Source organism: Jaculus jaculus, chromosome 8 (assembly GCF_020740685.1).
Source record: "Jaculus jaculus isolate mJacJac1 chromosome 8, mJacJac1.mat.Y.cur, whole genome shotgun sequence".
NCBI classification, from domain to species: Eukaryota; Metazoa; Chordata; class Mammalia; order Rodentia; family Dipodidae; genus Jaculus; species Jaculus jaculus.
Genome location: NC_059109.1, coordinates 117966002 through 117983963, shown reverse-complemented (window position 1 = coordinate 117983963; position 17962 = coordinate 117966002). Strand labels below are relative to the sequence as shown.

Sequence of the window (17962 nt, the reverse complement as noted above, 5' to 3'; positions counted from 1 at the left end):
TCCTTTCTTTTCTTTCAGGTCTTGGATGTGCTGAGCTTATGTGTGGTGGTTCTGCAGTCCCACAAGAACCAGCTCCTTCCCTTGGCTCACCGGGCCTGGCCCTCACTCGTGCACCGGCTCACGAATGATGACCCCTTGGTAGTGCTGAGAGCCTTCGAGGTGAGCGCCGCTGCCCACGCCTGTCACGGGCGGGGCCTGAGCGCGGTGCTCACCCCGCGCCGCGCTGCCACATCTCTTTGTCTGATCACATGTCACAGTCCTTGAAGAAAGCAGAGAAAAATAAAAGCACAAAGAGGAAAATGAAACTAGAAAAATACAAAGAGAATTGGAAGCAGAGTGAACTAGTAAAGCAAATGGCCAGCAGCATTGACTCTCCTGTGTGTCAGGCAGCAAGCTTGGCCACCTCTCTGCATGGAGCTCAGGTCACAGCAACCTGCAAGGTGGCTGTTGCAGTCAGGTTAACATTGCTGGTAGAAATCACCCAACCAAGAGCAGCTTGTAGGGGGAAAGAAAAGAGGTTTATTTTGGCTTATTGGCTCTGGGGAAGCTCCATGGTGGCAGGGGAAAACGATGGCATGAGCAGAGGGTGGACAAACACTGGCAAGGGGACACTGGCTGTAACACCCGTAAACCTGCCCCCAACAGTACACTGCCTCCAAGAAGCATTAATTCCCAAATCTCCATCAGCTGGGAACCTAGCATTCAGAACACCTTAGTTTATGGGGGACACCTGAATCAAACCACCACGACATGAGCTTCTTGCTTGACAGAGGTGAAAACATGCTCAGACGAGTCAAGGAGTGTCTCACGATCATACCTCTAGCAAGCAACAGAACCCAGGTCATGCTCCTTCATGAGAGTCCAGGGTAAGAGGCACAGTCCTAGCACTGGACCTTCTCTATCCAGCTAAAGGACTTTGACCACCCCTTTGCAAGTGGGGCTCAGGAACACCTAGTCCCTGTCCCACAGCACAGGTCTCTGCTAAAGGCCTTTGAAAAGCTGAAGCCCTGTAGAGATGTCAGTCATTTTTCTCCCTGGCTTAATTTGGCTTATATTAGCACATGTATTTTCACTTATTATTTATATCTTTCCTTGTTCCAAAAGCACTTACCAACATCCTACAGAGATACGTTTGCCATGGCAAGCTAACATAAATTACAAGATGAGGCAGAAAGAGAAGAGATATGTAGGGACGTCCAATGAAGCTGAGAATGCAGTTAAGATGCCAGGCAAAAGCAGTTTGGGTTTTCTCTAAGATTGTCCAAAATATTCTGGGCCAAAATGCCAGCTTATATTAAAAGCATATGAAATTGTTGATATTTTTTCACAAAACAAAATGCATAAAATGATGTGTGTGTGGAAAGGGAGGGGGGAGGAGGAAGGCTGGGTGAGGCAGGAAGGGAAGGAGGTATTACTAAATCTTCTTCAGATGTGCTGTTTTCCTTTATAAGGATTAATAGGTTATCTGAAGTGACAGCAAGTGTAGAAAAATGGAAAAAATGTAATGATGCATGCAGTGTAACTGAGACTGCTTTTCGCACATAGACACATTGATAGCTTGTTGCCCGAGGTCTGCAAAGCCTCCTGTGGTCCAGCTTAGGGATCTGAGGGGAGGACCCTCTGTCGACCGGGCAGGCACTGCCTGCTGGTTATGCCTTGCCTTGTGATTTTTAAAGAAATTCCTTCCCTCCTATACACTCAGTCTTGTGCAGCGGGGCAAAACGTTTCAATATGTTCTGCTACAGAAAGTTTAAAATGACACATGCAAAGAGGCTGCCTGTTGTGAGAGATAGAATGAGGTGATGTACACGAGCGATTGTGCATTTGAACAGAAGGAACACTGAGATGGTTCCAGCCACGGGGACCAGCCTTGGCTCAGCCAGGGACCCTGGCCCAGTCACACCCTCCTGATGCCAGCACACAGCAGCAGCTGAGCCTCAGGGCTTGTTTGCTCAGCTCGCTAGAGTTAAAGCCCAGCTCTTCTCAAGGGATGTTCAGAAGATTCCAGAGATGATCTGTATGAACTGCTTTAAACTCTTTTTTTTTTAATCAAAAAAGGGAGGAGAACCAAAGTATTAGTCATATTATTCATGCAACTCAAGCTTTCTGTGAATTACCCTCCATGTAATCTATATTTATGGATAGAAGCATCTAGGCCTTGGGAGCAGAGACCTCCAAATTCATAACTGTCAGAATCACAAACCATGGGAAAGGCATTAGCAGCAGTAATTCTATTTTTTTTTCTAAGTAGAGACCTAGTTAGAATTGAATTACCAAGCATTCTCCAGCCCTTGCTGCCCTGTTGCTGCAGGTTTTGCGGACTCTGGGAGGCAAGTGTGGAGATTTTCTTCGGAGCCGGTTCTGCAAAGATGTCCTGCCAAAGCTGGCAGGCTCCTTAGTCACCCAAGCCCCCATCAGTGCCAGGGCTGGGCCCATTTACTCACATACCCTGGCCTTCAAGCTGCAGCTGGCTGTCTTGCAGGGCCTGGGCCCTCTCTGTGAGAGTCTGGATTTAGGTAAGTACCACCTGGTCACGTGGCCACAGAGCTCACATGCACCTCCCCCTGCGTTGCAATTCCCACCTAACAGTGCCCATGTCCTTAACCTTCCTCTGTACATACCTTCTTCCGTCCACCCTGGCCCCAGCTGCCCTTTTATCTTGGGGCCTTCCTGACTTGTAGGATGAGTCAAGAGCTTTTGCCTGGCTATTCTTTATGTCCCCAAACAGCATTGATTACTGCTTGTCCCAAACACGGTCCGAAGGCCTAGGCTTATTCTGTTTTCCTCCGTGTAGGTGAGGGTGACCTGAATAAAGTGGCTGATGCCTGCTTGATTTACCTCAGCGCCAAGCAGCCCGTGAAATTACAAGAGGCTGCCAGGAGGTACGTCTGCCTGATCACCTGCATCTCTTTACGCCTGTTCTAAATTATAGATGATTTGCTAATGGCGAGCACAGTTGAGGCAATCTCTGCTTTCCGTTTCTCTCTCCTTGCCAGATTAAGATGATTTCTTTAGCTGGGCCAACTCCAAAGATGGCATTTTCACTAGATGCTTTCATTCTGCAACTAACCTTTCCCTCTGCTGCGGTGTGAGCAACAATTCCCAAGGGTGCAAAGCAGAAAGACCAAGTGCTGGAGGGCACCCAAACCTTGCTTGCATGGAGGGTGGTCACCACTCGGCCCTCCTCCTAGTGACAGATGGCACCTCTCCATGCCTCTGCTCCCTCCTTGCCAAAGAAAAAGCATGAGGTTACTGATCTGCCGTGGCTCCAGTTCCAGGGAGGGTCTTAGGTGATCAAAGATTGTATGCAGACTACATGCATGTGTGTGTGCATGCCCATTTCTAGACTCTGAACCATTCACCTGGCTCTGGCAGGTGTGTCTGACCCAAAGAATGCTAGCCCCCTCCAGATAGGCTTTTTCTGATTCTGCAGTTACATGACTCTGATTTTGCTTATTAGAGACTAGCTGTGCCTCTAGCACAGGCCGTTCCACTCCTCAAGGACTAAGGATTTCCTCATGAGCTGAAGCTGAGCACACCACCATCCTCAGCCAAGAGGGTCAAAGTGCACTGCCTGCCTGGGCACCTGCTGCCAGCCTCATGAGAGCAGAGCTTGTCCTTCCCAGATGTATTCGTGGCAGGGCCCTGGTCATCCTTGCTGGGATGGGGGTGAGGAGTCACCTCATTCCCTGGGGAGCATGAAGGAGAGTGATTTGATTGGAATATCTTTTTTAATTGATTTATTGTCCTTGTAAGTTTTTTTTTTTTTTTTTTTTTTTGCTTACGATTTCCCAAGTAGCCTTGTTTCTGTCTGTCCCCCTCCCTATCACATTCCTTGGGCCCAGAATCAGTCATGGTTTCTGGAGGGCAGAAGTGCATCCCAAAGAGCTCTTGGTCCCCAGACACTTAAAAAAAAAAAAAAAAGTTACTTACGTGAGAGCGTATGGATGTGCCAGGCTCTTGCCGCTGCATCTGGCTTTTTTTTTTTTTTTAATTTATTTATTTGAGAGCGACAGACACAGAGAGAAAGACAGATAGAGGGAGAGAGAGAGAGAATGGGCGCGCCAGGGCTTCCAGCCTCTGCAAACGAACTCCAGACGCGTGCGCCCCCTGTGCATCTGGCTAACGTGGGACCTGGGGAACCGAGCCTCGAAACGGGGTCCTTAGGCTTCACAGGCAAGCACTTAACCGCTAAGCCATCTCTCCAGCCCTGCATCTGGCTTTATGTGGGTACTAAAGAACCAAACCCAAGCCATCACTGCTGAGCCATTTCTCCAACTCCCCAGGCAATCTTATTCCTTTTAGAACCAGTGATAGGGTGAAAATAATCCTTGCTGGGTGGTACCCAAAGCTGGTTGTACTATATGACTTAAGGTGCAATCCAAGGACAAGGTGACTTTATCGTGTAATAAATTCTTTTGAGTGCCAATTACAATCAAGAGTTAATAGAGATCTGATTTTTACACTCCCTGTCCCATTCTACTTTTCCTGCCCTCACTGCCTCCCATCCTTCAAGTTTAGAGCCATCAAACAAGCTAATATTCTCAATTCATTATCTTTTCATTTCTAATTCTCCCTTTTGCCACTGAAAGCAATTAAACCAGGAATTGGACCTTGCTGAATCTTAAGTTGGTATTCAAGGGGGCCGGGAGGAAGAAAATGCAGCGGGACCACTTGACCGTCTGTGGCTCTCTGTTTGCTTCATTGCGTTCTGTTCCCCTGGTTGGTGGGGGGGGGGGGGCCAGGTTTGTTAAGTCAGATGACCTCCCTGTGCAGGCGTGGGGAAGTGCAGGTTTGAGTGCTTTGCACACTTCTGATCTGCAAACTTACTTTGAAGTGGGGGCAGGGGAGGGGCAGGCAGGGGAATCAGTGTTATTAACCCTAATCAAAAGCACAAAGTGGTGCATGCATCTGGAGTTTGTTTGCAGTGGCTAGAGGCCTTAGCATGCCCATTCTCTCTCTCTGCCTCTCTCAAATAAATTTTAAAAGTGATTTAGAAATTAGTAAGCTCTCTAAGTGGGAGGAATGCCTAAGACAGTAGGCAGGCTGATGTCCTGAGCAGTACCGTATAGAGAGAGGGCAGTGGGGGGCTGATTGTGCCAGAGCCATCTCAGCACTTAGTCCTGATGAGCTGCACCCCAGACTGAGATGGAGGCCCCGCCATCCAGGTCCAGCTTGTTGTTTGGTCTTGGTTCTTCACTGGCACCCCTACTCCCAAGAGAAAGCCTGTCCACCCACTTGGATAGTCTCTTCGAACTGTCTTCTCTCCCCATCTAAGCTCCAGTGTGGCCAGGCCTCCCTTACCCCCAACCTGAACAACCCCAGAAGCCTGCTTCCCAGTCCCTGCCTGCAGCCATGCTCCTCAGTGTTCACACAGCAGTCAGAGTAACACATAGCATACACTCTTGTGAGAGGGGAAAGCTGTCGTGTTTGGGAGCCTGAAGGTGGTTTTACAAAAAAGGAAGCCTCCGCTTGGGGTTCTGAAGTCCCAGAGAAAGTCACAGCTGCCCACAGGTGACCTGGTTCCTTTCAGGGGAGCTGACTCCCCAGCCTGCTTGGAGGTGCTCTGAAGCTCCTGCCTCCTACAAGGAGATGGGGAGCAGTGTGTTCAGAGAGCAGGCCTCTACTTCTGCAGGCCCCTCTGGCAGGTGGGCTTCGGGCCTCAGAGGCCTCTGTGGTGTGGAATACAGGCAAAGCTGGCCACTCCACGAGTGTGCACTACAGCTGGGTTTTTCCCATTCTCCTGTTTGCTTTTCCTGGCTTCAAAGAATGTCCAAGCTTCTGTTTGCTTTTTTAATTTGTCGTATTAAATATAGCCTTTGTGGCAGGCTTTTACATCCAGGCTGTAAACTCTGGAAATGGAAATTGATCAGTGGGTGGTTGATATAACCGGGGCTGTAAATGCTAAGAACGGAGATGCCACTCCAGTTTAATGCTTTTATCTAGCGAATGTGCCTTGTTAGGAGGGGCATAAAGCTTGCGTCTTGGGGGAGGGGTGGGTGGGATAGAACCTTGCTACTTATTACCACCAGGTGTCACTGTTAACTGGAGATTTAAAAAAAAAAAAAAGCTCCCTGAAAGTCCACCTAGTTAAGAACTTTAATGAGCAACAAATGAGCAAATCATACAGAGGTGTGGATGTTATAAGGGGTGTGCCCAAGAGCGAGCACCGGTTACCAACCCCTCCCCCATCAGACCCTAATGCAGAGGCAAACTTGAACTGATCTAAATTCCCAGGTGCCCTAGAAGCCTCCAGGATATCTCCCAGCATGCAATTCTGTGCCTTCCTAACTATAGAACTTTTCCCTTCTATACATGAAAGGAATTTCAGATGAGGCATACTCCCTACCAAGTTCTGTTTTCCCTTCAAACCAGTCCATACAACTCAGTCTGATTCCAAGTCCTTAGAGCCACACTCCTTGGGCCATCCTCATTCTAGCCTCTGAAGCTCCTTGTCTTCAGTGAGATCTTGTATCTCACACCCAGACTTAACAAAAGCAAGCCAAACTAGGCACTGTCTATTGTTACAAACATAAAGTCAGTGCCTAGTGAGTCTCTTGGTAGAAGAGCAGAATTCCCAGGCTGTTTGGTCTCTACCAACCCCTGCCCCCACCTGCCAACTCCAAAGCCCAACTCGGAATGCAGGTTGCCAACAGGTAGCCACCAGCTGGCATACCTTCTGGCCACACAGGTTCTGATGCAGTTGCTGCTTAGTCCTTGTGCATGCGAAGGGCACAGGACAGTGCCCATGCAGCCTCCTCTGCAGGCCATTCTGTGCGAGCACAAACGGCAGCCATGACGGAGCTGGACAAACCTCGCTCCCTGTCCTATGATACGTGACCTCCGTTTCCTGCCCCGTGAGGATGGTGACAGCACCTGCTCCTGACAGGGTCTTTGTGAGGATGAGTTGATTTCATGTGGTCAGGACTGCAGATTGCTGGGGAGAGCCCCTGTGTGCCAGGCTCTATTCTAGGCAGTGACCATGAAGGAGGCAGGAGGCCTCTGTCCACAGGGTACTTTTGCTCCAAAGGCAGATTTTTATATGTACATACACATGTGGGGGGGGGGCGTATACACACATATATGTGTATAGATTCAAGTATGTAGCATGTTACGTATATGCCACACACATGAAAACTTGGGTGCCATGTTTCTTGTAAGTTGCTAGCCCTAATTGAAATGTGAATAGGGGCTTTCATCTCAAAGCGGTCTTTTTCATGTTAATTGGCACCTCTCCCCACCCCCACTTGCCAGGGAAGTCAGGACCGGGTTTGAAGGTTCATTTATTGACTGACTTCCCTGTTCTCTTTCTAGCAGTAGGATCCCCGCCCATCAAAAAGCCAGCCGGTGCCTTCAAACCCTGGACAAACACAGACTGGCACAGGCCCCTTCATTTCATCCCTGCTAGAGCCCGGCTCCTCTCTTCGCCACACACAGGCCTGTTCTGTTTGAACAGATCAGGAGCCACAGAGGTGATCTGCTAGTTCAGCTGAGCTTGAAATGAGTAGCTCATTCCTTTGGTCGAATGGGCAGCTCATTTGAGGTTGGGCTGCAAAGCAGTTTCCCCCTCCAATTGCACCCGCATGGAAATGAGGGCACTCCTGACACTTGATTAATAGTTGACAAATCCAGACCCAGGTAGTTGGCTTTCCTATTATCCATCTTTTGACAGGCATTGCTGCTTTTCATTTCAAGGCCCATTGTTCTAAAAATACACTCAGATCTGAAGCTGTTCGCTGTGCACATGGAGGCTTGAGCCCACGGTGTCAGAGATGAGACGTGTGCCATGCAGACTACAAACAGTACATTGCTGGGCCTCCGGTCTGAAGGCAGCAACCTCTGTACTAAGACCAAACGGAGACCAACCTTGCCTACTTCTGTGCTGTCCTGAGGTGGCTGGTCTTCCTGGCTTTGCCCCAGGGTGCGTGCACTCCAGTGTAGGCAGCTCCCATCCATCCAAAACAACACCCTTGGTGGCAAGTCCATCCTGGTGGCTGCTCTGTCTGCTTCATATAGGTTTTAGTTATCAAAAACCTTGACATACCTATAAGAGATTCATTCTGTGCTCTGAGGTCTGTTGTCTGTCCTAAACATCTAAGAGGCTGGAGTGGGTGTGAAAAACTAAGTGCCAACTCTAAGAGCTAAGGATATGGCCTCAGTTTTACATATATATCTTATTTAAAAGACTGGCCAGGGTCCTGGGAATGAAACCTCAGCCTTATGTTACACATGTACTCTCCCATGGAGTTATGCCTAGCCCTTTTTCTTTTATTTTTTAAATATTTATTTATTTAGGGGAGAGAGAATGGGCGCTCCAGGACCTCCAGCCACTGCAAATGAGCTCCAGACACATGTGCCACCCTGTGCCTCTGGCTTACATTGGTCCTGGGGAATTGAACCTTGGTCATTTGGCTTTGCAGGCAAGAGCCTTAATAGCTAAGCCAGCCCCTAGCCCTTATTTAAGAGACTTTTGGGACTGGGAGATGGCTCAGATCCCCATATGAGAACAAAATAGTGTGGTAGCAAGAACCTGTAATCCCAGTCCTGGGGAGGCAGAGACAGGAGAATCCTAGGGCCTGCTGGCTAGTTAGTTGAGCTAAATTGGTGAGCTCTAGGGTCAATGTGAGTGTCTCAAAATGAATAAATAAGGTGAAGGGGCTGTGAAAATGGTTCTGTGGTTAAAGGTGCAAAGCCAGCCCTCGCAGTGTTGGCCCTATTGACTTCCCAGTCAACCAGGTACGCCAGATGCAAAACGTGACAGGAGCATCTGGCATTTATTTGCAATAGCAAGAGGCCCTGGTGTGCCCATAAATACACATACACACGTGTGCAAATAAATGATGTGTTTAATGTGAAGAACAGTTGAGGGAGATACCTGATAGCCACCTCTGGCCTGCACACATGCACACAAACATACTTACACACATACACAGAAAGAATTTTACTGGGTCTCTTATTAGAACCAAGTCCAGTGTTGAGAGTGGAAGACTTCCGAGATGAATACCACATTAGAGTTGGTTGACATTGCTGTTCAACGCCACAGTAACCTTGGGCAAAACAATTTGTCAGTTTCCTCATCTATAAGACTTAAATGAGCGTATCTAGTATTTTACACCTACTGCAATTATTGCAGAGTTCAGTAAAATCATATTTATTAATTTTTAACACAATAACATCACAAAGTAAAAAAGGCAATCAATCAATGGTAGTTGATAATCATTATTTAAATTTATTCTGATATCCAGAAATGACTTGGGGTGTCTTATAAGTTAAGTACGTGCAACACAGAAAACGGGAAATAAGGGAGAGATTTTCTTAATTTTTTTTTTTTTGTTTGTTTGTTTTGTTTTTCAAGGTAGGGTCTCACTCTAACCCAGGCTGACCTGGAATTCGCCATGGAATCTTAGGGTGGCCTCGAACTCACAGCAATCCTCCTACCTCTGCCTCCCAAGTGCTGGGATTAAAGGTGTACGCCACCACGCAAGTAGCTACTGGGGACTTGAACCTGGGCTGACAGGCTTTGGAAGCAAGTATCTTTAACCACTGAGTCATCTCCCAAGCCTGTGAAATATTTTAAATGTCATATTTATTTATTTGTTAGAGAGAGAGAGAGAAATAGAAATAGAGAGTGTGCGCACCAGGACCTCTAGCCACTGCAAACGAACTCCAGACGCATACATCACCTTGTGCATCTGGCTTACGTGGGTACTGGGGAATCAAAGCTGGGTCCTTACGCTTCACAGACGAATGCTTTAACCACTAAGCCATCTCTCCAGCCTATGAAAACTATTTTTAAAAGAAAAAATAATAAGAGCAAAACCAAAATGAAGCCAGTGTTAAGGTTAAACTATAAAATGCAGAGTTGGAGCCTCAAAGTGGCTTTCCAGACAGTGAAGGAGGAGGTGTTATCTGTGTGCAACTTGCAGTGAGGACTGGAATCAGCTTGGCAGGGGAAGACAGAAGGAAGCATTTCAGAAAAGCAGCTTCCCGTGTTACTGAACTGTTGAGGGAGTGGCTCCAGGGTCACTGAGGCAGAGCACAGGGTGCTGTGGGGCTGAAATCCTCAGCATCCTTAGAGTCACAAGTGCATTTCCAAGGGTCACTTCTGAGGTGCCATTCACTGGGTGGGTGCTTCTGGCATAGTGCTGAAGACAGCTTACCAGAGACAACTCAAGGAGAAGCGGTCAAAACAGGTAGACTGCTACGAGAATTTCATCTTCCTGGGAGGGTGGGAGTCACTGCATGTCGCCTCCGAGTGCACCAGCCAGTCCAAAGGCCTGAGTCAGTCAGCATGGAGGCCACTTTGAACCCAGTGCCCCACAGTGCTGGCATGGGATGGAGGCCTGGGGCAGGAAGTGGGCGAGCTGGCCAGATGGCAGGGGCTGCTTTTGAATCCCACCCAGTGGGACTTTCACTCTGCTAGATTCTATAGTTTTGAATTGTCTACGCCAGATCGGGTGTCTCCGTGCCATTTCCTTGTACGTGTGCACACAGCGGTGGAGGCTCCCACCATGCTTATGGTGCTTCGTCTAGTGGTATTTAGGCGCATGATTAGCAGCATACGCTTCTACTGTGTGTATGCTTCTAAATCCTGCCATCGTTGCACTTAAATATCTTTAATCCAGGTCGCTGAGTATGCGTGTTGGGCCTAGATCGATAGACAAGTGGTGTTGTACAGGTAAATATAGTTAAGTCTAACGAATCCATATAGCTGCAAAGGTAATTGGTAGTATTTATTTGGAGAGTAAATCGTTGCTCCCAGTCATAATCCTCCACTTTCAACATTTAGAAACAAAAAACGACCTCCATGCAGAGGAAGATAGCTAAATTGAATAGCAAGAAAGGACAGGCTTGAAATACTGGTTAACCAATGAACCGAGACCCATTAGAGTAAATTACCGAGTATGGAAACAGAGCCCCGCCGCTCACTGGCTAGGACACATCAACACCCGGAGCATCCATTTGTTTAAGAGGCAGCACACAGCCTCATTTGCAGCGCCAACATGCATGGAGCAATGGCAGAAGAGATGGCCAGAGAAAAGATCGGCGTGGAGGCTGTTCTGGCAGAGAGGGAACAACGGGAGAGCTGAAACACTTCTGTGGATGTGCCTGCTTTCCAACGAGGGAGTTTGTTTTCTGATCACATGTAGTCATGCCCGTATAGAGGTAGTGTGTATCATGTTCCTAAGGAGACTTCCCAGGATAACAGCCCCAAATAAATAAATAAACAAACAGATCACAAAGCCACAAGTTCTTTACCACTGGCATTTACCCTGACAGCTCAGGAGAGCATTTTATAAATCCTGAAAGAGACAAGGAAGAGCAGATCCCTCAAGCAAGTAATTGACAGAGAAAGAATAGCCTGTCACCGGGGAGAGCTGAGAGCCCTGCGTTTCAGTTACATTTTATTTAGCTTTGCTGGGCCCCGATTGGCTGGAGGTTTTCTAGAGTTCCCTTTGAGCAGATGTTGTCTAGACAGAGATGGTGAGAACTCACTCTGATGTCTGCTGCTGCAGTAGGGGGCCCTTCGGGGTTGTGTCATATCAGGGAAGAAGGTAGGGTCCAGCTCTCAGGCTGAGAACTGTGGCCTGTGGGAGCTGGCCTTGGAACTGATATCCGCTCACTTTGTCCTAAGCCGTGAGCCCTCAGACTCCTGCCTCTACTGCGGCCATACTGCAGTGCGGTTGTCTGCCTTCCCAGGAGCTGCGCCACAGCCTTTGTCATTCCAGGACCTAGCCCAGTGTCTGGGTTGGAGTAGGGTGCTGTAAATATCTGATGAACCGTAAAGGTGAGACCCCTGACTGACTAGATTCCGTTAGCACACTTCCTGCCTGGGCACTCCCAGCAGGCTCACTGGGAGCACCCTCGTACAGATCCTGAAGGAATGAGTGAGTGGCTTTGTTGATTTGGCATCTGGAGTTTATTAGGTACTTACTGATACCCGTCAACTGTGGATAGGGCTGAAGTGCAGGGAAATGGCTGCCTGCATGAAGTGAGATTCAATAAAACTGCATTTTAAGTGAAAAATCAGTATAAACACCAGGCTTCTTTGCCATGGAAACAGAGGTTGCTTAGAAACTGCCTAACAGCGAGTTCTAAATTTTTTAAAGTCAAGTTATCATTTAAGCTACACGGCCCTACAGGTTATTGAGAGATAATCACTCGCCTCAGGACACTCGGAGGCATGAGGCACAGCTGAGTGCCTCCCAAGTTCTGGGGACCAGGTAATCTCTTGATAACTGCACTCCCCGGAGCCACTGATTTTGGGGGTCTGGGGGAAGGAGAAAGATTTTTGTTCAGGAGTTAAATAGTGGACGTGTATTTTTTTCAAAAGTGTTTCTTTGGGTGTGAGAAGAGATGGGCTGGCCATTTGGCACATTCAGCAGCTGCCTCTGCAGATGCATTGGGAACATTTGCAGACAGTTACCCCAGGCCCTTCTAAGCAGAGGGCCTGCCTTTGCCTTCTGGCTTTTGGTTATGCAGAAATGGCCTTCCTGCCAGTCCTTCCAGCTCAGGCTGGGCAGGAAGTGACCCCAGAGCAAAGATTGGCCCCAAAGTTGGGGACCAAGCCTGGCCACCTCAAATCTCACCCCCTGGGCCTCAGGCTCAGCTCCCAGGATGAAGCCAACAAGAACCCAGGTTCAGAATGTGTGTGTGTGGAGTTCAGCAGGTCACGTGCCTCCTGCCCAGCCCGAGTGAAGCACCGCCCAGCAGCCATCTGCTTACGTGGCACCAGGCTCGCTCCCTACCTCAGGCATGCAGAGAACAAAGTATCCTGCATTCATCTGTCTCTCCCTGAAATAACAGGCGTGATTAGAACCCCATTGGCTGGGAACTGGAACCCCCACCAAGGCACTGTGGAGGAGTTAGGAGTGAGACAAAAGACAAATGTTTTGCCCTTTTCAGAGTGTCTGAGAATTATCCATGGCAGGCAGTGCTGGTAGAGTTGGTAGTGGTAATTATTCCTCAGAGAGAGAGCGAGCACCGGCCCCTCCCCCAGCAGTGTTTTCATTACACACTTGAAAGTGTCTCCCTGCACTTCTCTTTAGAGCCTCAGAACAATCGTGCGTGTGGAGGGCAAGCTGCCTTCGCTCGTCCTGGGAGAAGTGGAAGCAACTTCAGGAGGCAAAGTGATGGGCTCGCAGCCACAGAGGCAGGAGAAGGGATGTTTTGCCCCTCTATCATGAGGTGTCTAGCTTTTAACAGCAAAACATTGAGACCCAAAATTATTCTTCTAAGAGTTTGGCTGTTGCTGGGTGTGGTGGCACATTCCTTTAATCCCAGCACTCTGAAGGCAGAGGTGGGTGGCTTACTGTAAGTTTTAGACCACCCTGAAACTACATAGTGAATTCCAGGTCACCCTGGGCAAGAGAGAGAGAGACCCTACCTGGCAGGAGAGAGAGAACTTGGCTGTTGCCTAATAAAAGGTGAACTTGGCACACTTTTTTTTTTTCTTGGCTTCCCTATTAGCATTTTATTTGGAGATTGTAGAGGAGCCTGTTACAAAGAGCTTAGGGCTTAGGGGCTGGAGAGGTGGTTTAGCAGTTAAGGTACTTGCCCGTGACGCTTAAGGACCCAGTTGGATTCCCCAGTACACACATAAGCCAGATATACAAGGGACACATGCATCCGGAGTTCATTTGCAGTGGCTAGAGGCCATGACACACCCTTTCTCTCCCTTCCTCCCTCCCTCCCTCTCTCTCTTTCTCGCTCAAGTAAAATAAATTAACAAAAAGCTTAGAAAATGAAGATTGCCAAGCTTTGTGCCACACACAGCAGAGCAGAGCTGTGCCACGATGCCCTTTGCCAACTGTGGCCCAGATAAAAGTATTCCTTGAAGGAAGAGTATCGTGCTGTAGCTTGAGAAATCGTTCCAGTTCTTGAAGAAGAAAAAAAAAAAATCAAATGAAATAATTTGCATTCTAACAGTCTTTGGCACCAAGGGAAAACTGTCAACTGTGTCACGTGTAAATAGAAACCTGCTTCCCATTTTTGGTGTGTTTTTTATCATTTCCCTTGCCACTCTAATTATCAAAGATATTTTTGTTTTTAAACAAAAATTGTCTCCCACGCAGGCCCCATCTCCTTCTGCAGTGAAGTGGAAACGATGAATTAGAATATTCTAATCACTTCCCCAGCAACCACTGTGTGGGTTATAAACACAAGATTATGCTCAGCTAAGAAAACTTAAAACTGTTTAGGCACAGAGCAGGCCAAGTACATTTTCAAAGCCCTGCCTCCCCCTCTCACCTATCTCCCTTTCTCCCTAGCATATGTCTGTGAAGCCCAAGGAAGACAGTAAAACTGGCTTCACAGAGTAAGGCCAAATCCCTGAGGGCATAGACTTTTCAGATTAACAAAATTAAAAACCAAAAATTGAGTTTTACTTGGCAATCATTTAATTTCCATTTGACTCTGAAAAGTGTGCTGGAGGCTCCTGGGAATAATTGGCAAGAATAACTTTGATTCATCAAATAGATGCTATCTACAGTTGTTCCTCAGTCTCTGGGGGGCAGGGGTTGGTTCCAAGGCCCCCACAGATACCAAGCCCGAGGATGCTCAAACCCTACATGAATGGTGTAGTGTCTGAGGAAAGCCTGGGCGCGTCCTCTCCGGCTTTAAGTCGTGTCTAAAGGACTCACACTGCCTAGTGCTACGCAGATGGCACTATCCTGCTTTATGTGTGTTTGGTACAATGCAGTTGGGTTTTTTGTTTGTTTGTTTTGTTTTGTTTTGTTTTTCAAATATTTTCAGCTCATTGCTAACTGAATCCACACTTTGAAACATACAGAGGGCTGATGGTAATTTTTAGCTGGTAAGTAAAGATCACATAGGAACAAAGCAGAATGACATGTGTGTGTGAAAACACCATAATGAAGTCCATTACTTTGCATGCTAACTTAGAAAACAAATTAAGAATAGACTTGGCAGGGCTGATCCGATTTAAACCTCAGCCAAAGCAGGTGTGCCATTTCCCGCCGCCCATGGCTCGTGACACCGTGGTAGGTACTGGGAACCTGCTCTTTACCGCTCCTGTTCCTTCCTTGATGCTGAGCATTTTCCTCTCCCAGATCCTTTCACAGGATACAGATTCCAGGGAGAGGTGTCCTTGGAGGTCATCAGTGAGTGTCAGAGTCCTCAGGAAAAGGAACCTAATAAATCAACAAGTACTAATTGGCTTCTTACCATGTGGCCAGCTGTAGTCATGGTCCCTGCCTTCAGGTTGCTTACAACACCAAAAAGATGACAGTTGCAGGCAGGCAAGCAGTCTGTGAAGGAAGTGTGTCCTGAGAGAGAAAAAGAAGGGGGCTCTTACAGGCGGTGTGATGCTGGGCTAAGGAGGCCAGCAGCAGAGGGCTTTAGGCCTCCAGGGATTGGAACTCCAGACTCAGGAATCACTGCTGTGGTCCTGCCAGCCAGGTGTATGAGGCTTCCTTGTAGACTGCCCACTGGGCTGGTCTTTGGCACATGATTGATGGCTTAGTAATGGGAATTGGGTAGGTAAGGGACAAGGGCTCAGACCAAGGTAAAGGACCTCATTCTTGGTGGGTGTGTCATGTAGGACATCATTGTTGTCGCCCAAAGGCCACTCAGCTGGCCCTGCCTTAGGAGACCAGAGGAGCCCTTGAGCAGTCTGTGAAGAGCCCTTGTTCATTTGGATCTGATCACCATCCTGAAAGCCCCTTTCTCGGGAGTCTTGCACTTGTATCCAGGCCTCCAAGTAACTCCATGAAAACCGAGATGTGAAGAGCCTGGGCGCTTGCCTCCAATTCCCAGGCAAGGCAGGGAGCCCAGCTCTGGGGCTGGCTCGGCTGCACATGCATCCTTGTCATCTGCTGCCACCACCCCATCTCCACTCAGGAGCCAAGCAGAGCCTGTAATGAAGAGTGCGACGGGTCATTTTTCTTTTCAGAAATTCTGGAGCCCAACCTGTGCCTTTGCCACAGCTTGTTTGATGTCGATATTGCTCCATCAGACTAATTACTGCTCTGCCCCATGTCAGTGGGTCTGAGGCTGCCTTCCTCTCTTTCTGTCCATGGGACTGTCCAGTGGTCCTGTCTTGGGAACTGAAGTGGGTCCCTTCTGTTGTTTGAAGTGATTTGATATCATTCGGTTTCTTTTCAGTCTAGTACTCAGCCCCTCGGAGAATAGCAGCCCTCCTCCTCCTCCTTTCCTTCCCTCCTGCATTGCCCATTCTCTGTCTTCTCTCCACAGCGTCTTCCTCCACATGATGAAAGTAGACCCTGACGCCACCTGGTTCCTTCTGAACGAGCTCTATTGCCCCCTGAAGTTCACGCCCCCCCACCCCAGCCTCCACCCGGTACAGCTGCGGGGGGCCGCAGCACAGCAGAGCCCCTACACGGCCAACGTGCTCTGCCTGCTCCAGCAGCTGCAGTGACCCTGTTAGCGGACCGCCTGATTCCCCTGCCAGCCAGAAGTTGGGCTGGCCCACCCCTGCCGGAGCACAGAGGAGCCCTGGAAGGTGGATTAGACAGCCAATCGATGTATAAATTGATCGATCACACAACTGCTTAGAAATTGGATTGAAGGAAAGTAGCTGACTGTTATTTATATTTCACTCCTCGTGTTTTCAAATGGCATTGTCTGGCAGCTCTAAGGGTTTAACTCCTTAGCTTGCCATCTGCCTCACAGCCCGCCCGCCCCCCCCACACACACACACACACTAGCAGCTTAAAGCCACATGAGCTGAGCCATGCACTGGTTGTGTCCAGAGCCTCTGCGGCCCGTTGTGTAAGTGTCAGACATCTCAGAACAAGAAGAATCAGCCTTGCCGTCACATACGCACACAAATGGGTCCCTCTGCATCCACACACACACCCTCATCAAATGAGATGGAACCAATTTGTATCTAACATGTTCTTTGGGAGAAAAAGATGTAAAAGCACTGCTTGGGTGGAAAGTATGATGGAGTGCTCACTTTGAAGTTTGTTATTGCAATTGGGTGGTTTCTTTAGTGTTTTCATTCTGGGGTAGGAAATACAGAAGCCTGGTATAAAAACCAAGTGGTACAAAGTGGGAAATAGTTTAAAAGTCAGTCTCCCTACTCATTTCCAAGCCACCTGCTTTCCCTCCTCAAAGGCAACCACTTAGAGTGAAGAGATGGCTCACCGATGAAAGGCACTTGCTTGCAAAGCCTGGGGGCCCAGGTTCAATTACCCAGCGCCCACATAAAGCCAGATGCACAAAGTGGTGCGTGCATCTGGAGTTTATTTGCAGTAGCAAGAGGACCTGGTGTGCCCATTCTGTCTCTCTCTCACTCGCTCGTTCTCTCTCCATTTCTGTCTCTCCCTCTGACTCTCTCTGCTTGCAAATAAATAAAATATTTTTTAAGAAACAGTTAATAATAACCCTTTAATGTCAAATATTCACTGTCTGTTTCCCCTGCACATTTGAGTCAGAATCTCAGTTATGTACCTTGTGGCTATCAATGTTTCCCTTAATAAATCTTTGTTTTTTTGCATGAGTGTGTATGTGTGGTGTGTAGCCATGTGGGTATACATGTGTATGTGGTAGGCATGCATTTGTGTGTGCATGTGCAGGCCACACGTCACCTTCCACGTTTATTGAGACAGGGTCTCTCACTTGAGCCCAGAGCTCATCGATTCAGCTAGTCTAGCTTGCCTTGGGGATCCACCTGTCCCTGCCTCCTGAGCACTGAGATTGGGGTGTGCACCTTCACAACCAGCATTGATGTGGTTCTAGGGATCTAATGGGGTCCATAAGCTTGTATCTCCACAGCCCCCATAAATCTATTAATTTATAGACACCCCTCACTGTCTTCTCAGTGAGGAAACAAGGCCGCTGACCCCGCATTATCTCCACCGTATGGCCTTCCTGACTGCTGTCCTGCAGGGTCATCACACAGGCTGTCCCTGTAACCAGGATTCCCTGTAGACTGGAAAGCAGAGCAAGAGCCTGAAGTTGGTCTTGATTTTTTCAT

At 48.3% G+C, this 17962-nt stretch overlaps 1 protein-coding gene across 2 annotated transcripts in view; it reads left to right on the top strand.

Annotated features, from left to right (window-relative positions):
• Positions 1 to 17237, top strand: part of Tti1 (TELO2 interacting protein 1) — a 62329-nt gene extending 45092 nt beyond the window's left edge. For both annotated transcript variants that reach the window (XM_004666680.2, XM_045155854.1), the window contains 4 exons: positions 19 to 159; positions 2312 to 2516; positions 2795 to 2882; positions 16216 to 17237. In XM_004666680.2, coding sequence (XP_004666737.2) covers positions 19 to 159; positions 2312 to 2516; positions 2795 to 2882; positions 16216 to 16399 — 618 coding nt within the window. In that variant the 3' untranslated portion in view covers positions 16400 to 17237. The remainder of the gene's footprint in view (positions 1 to 18; positions 160 to 2311; positions 2517 to 2794; positions 2883 to 16215) is intronic.
• Positions 17238 to 17962: the final 725 nt, after the last annotated feature.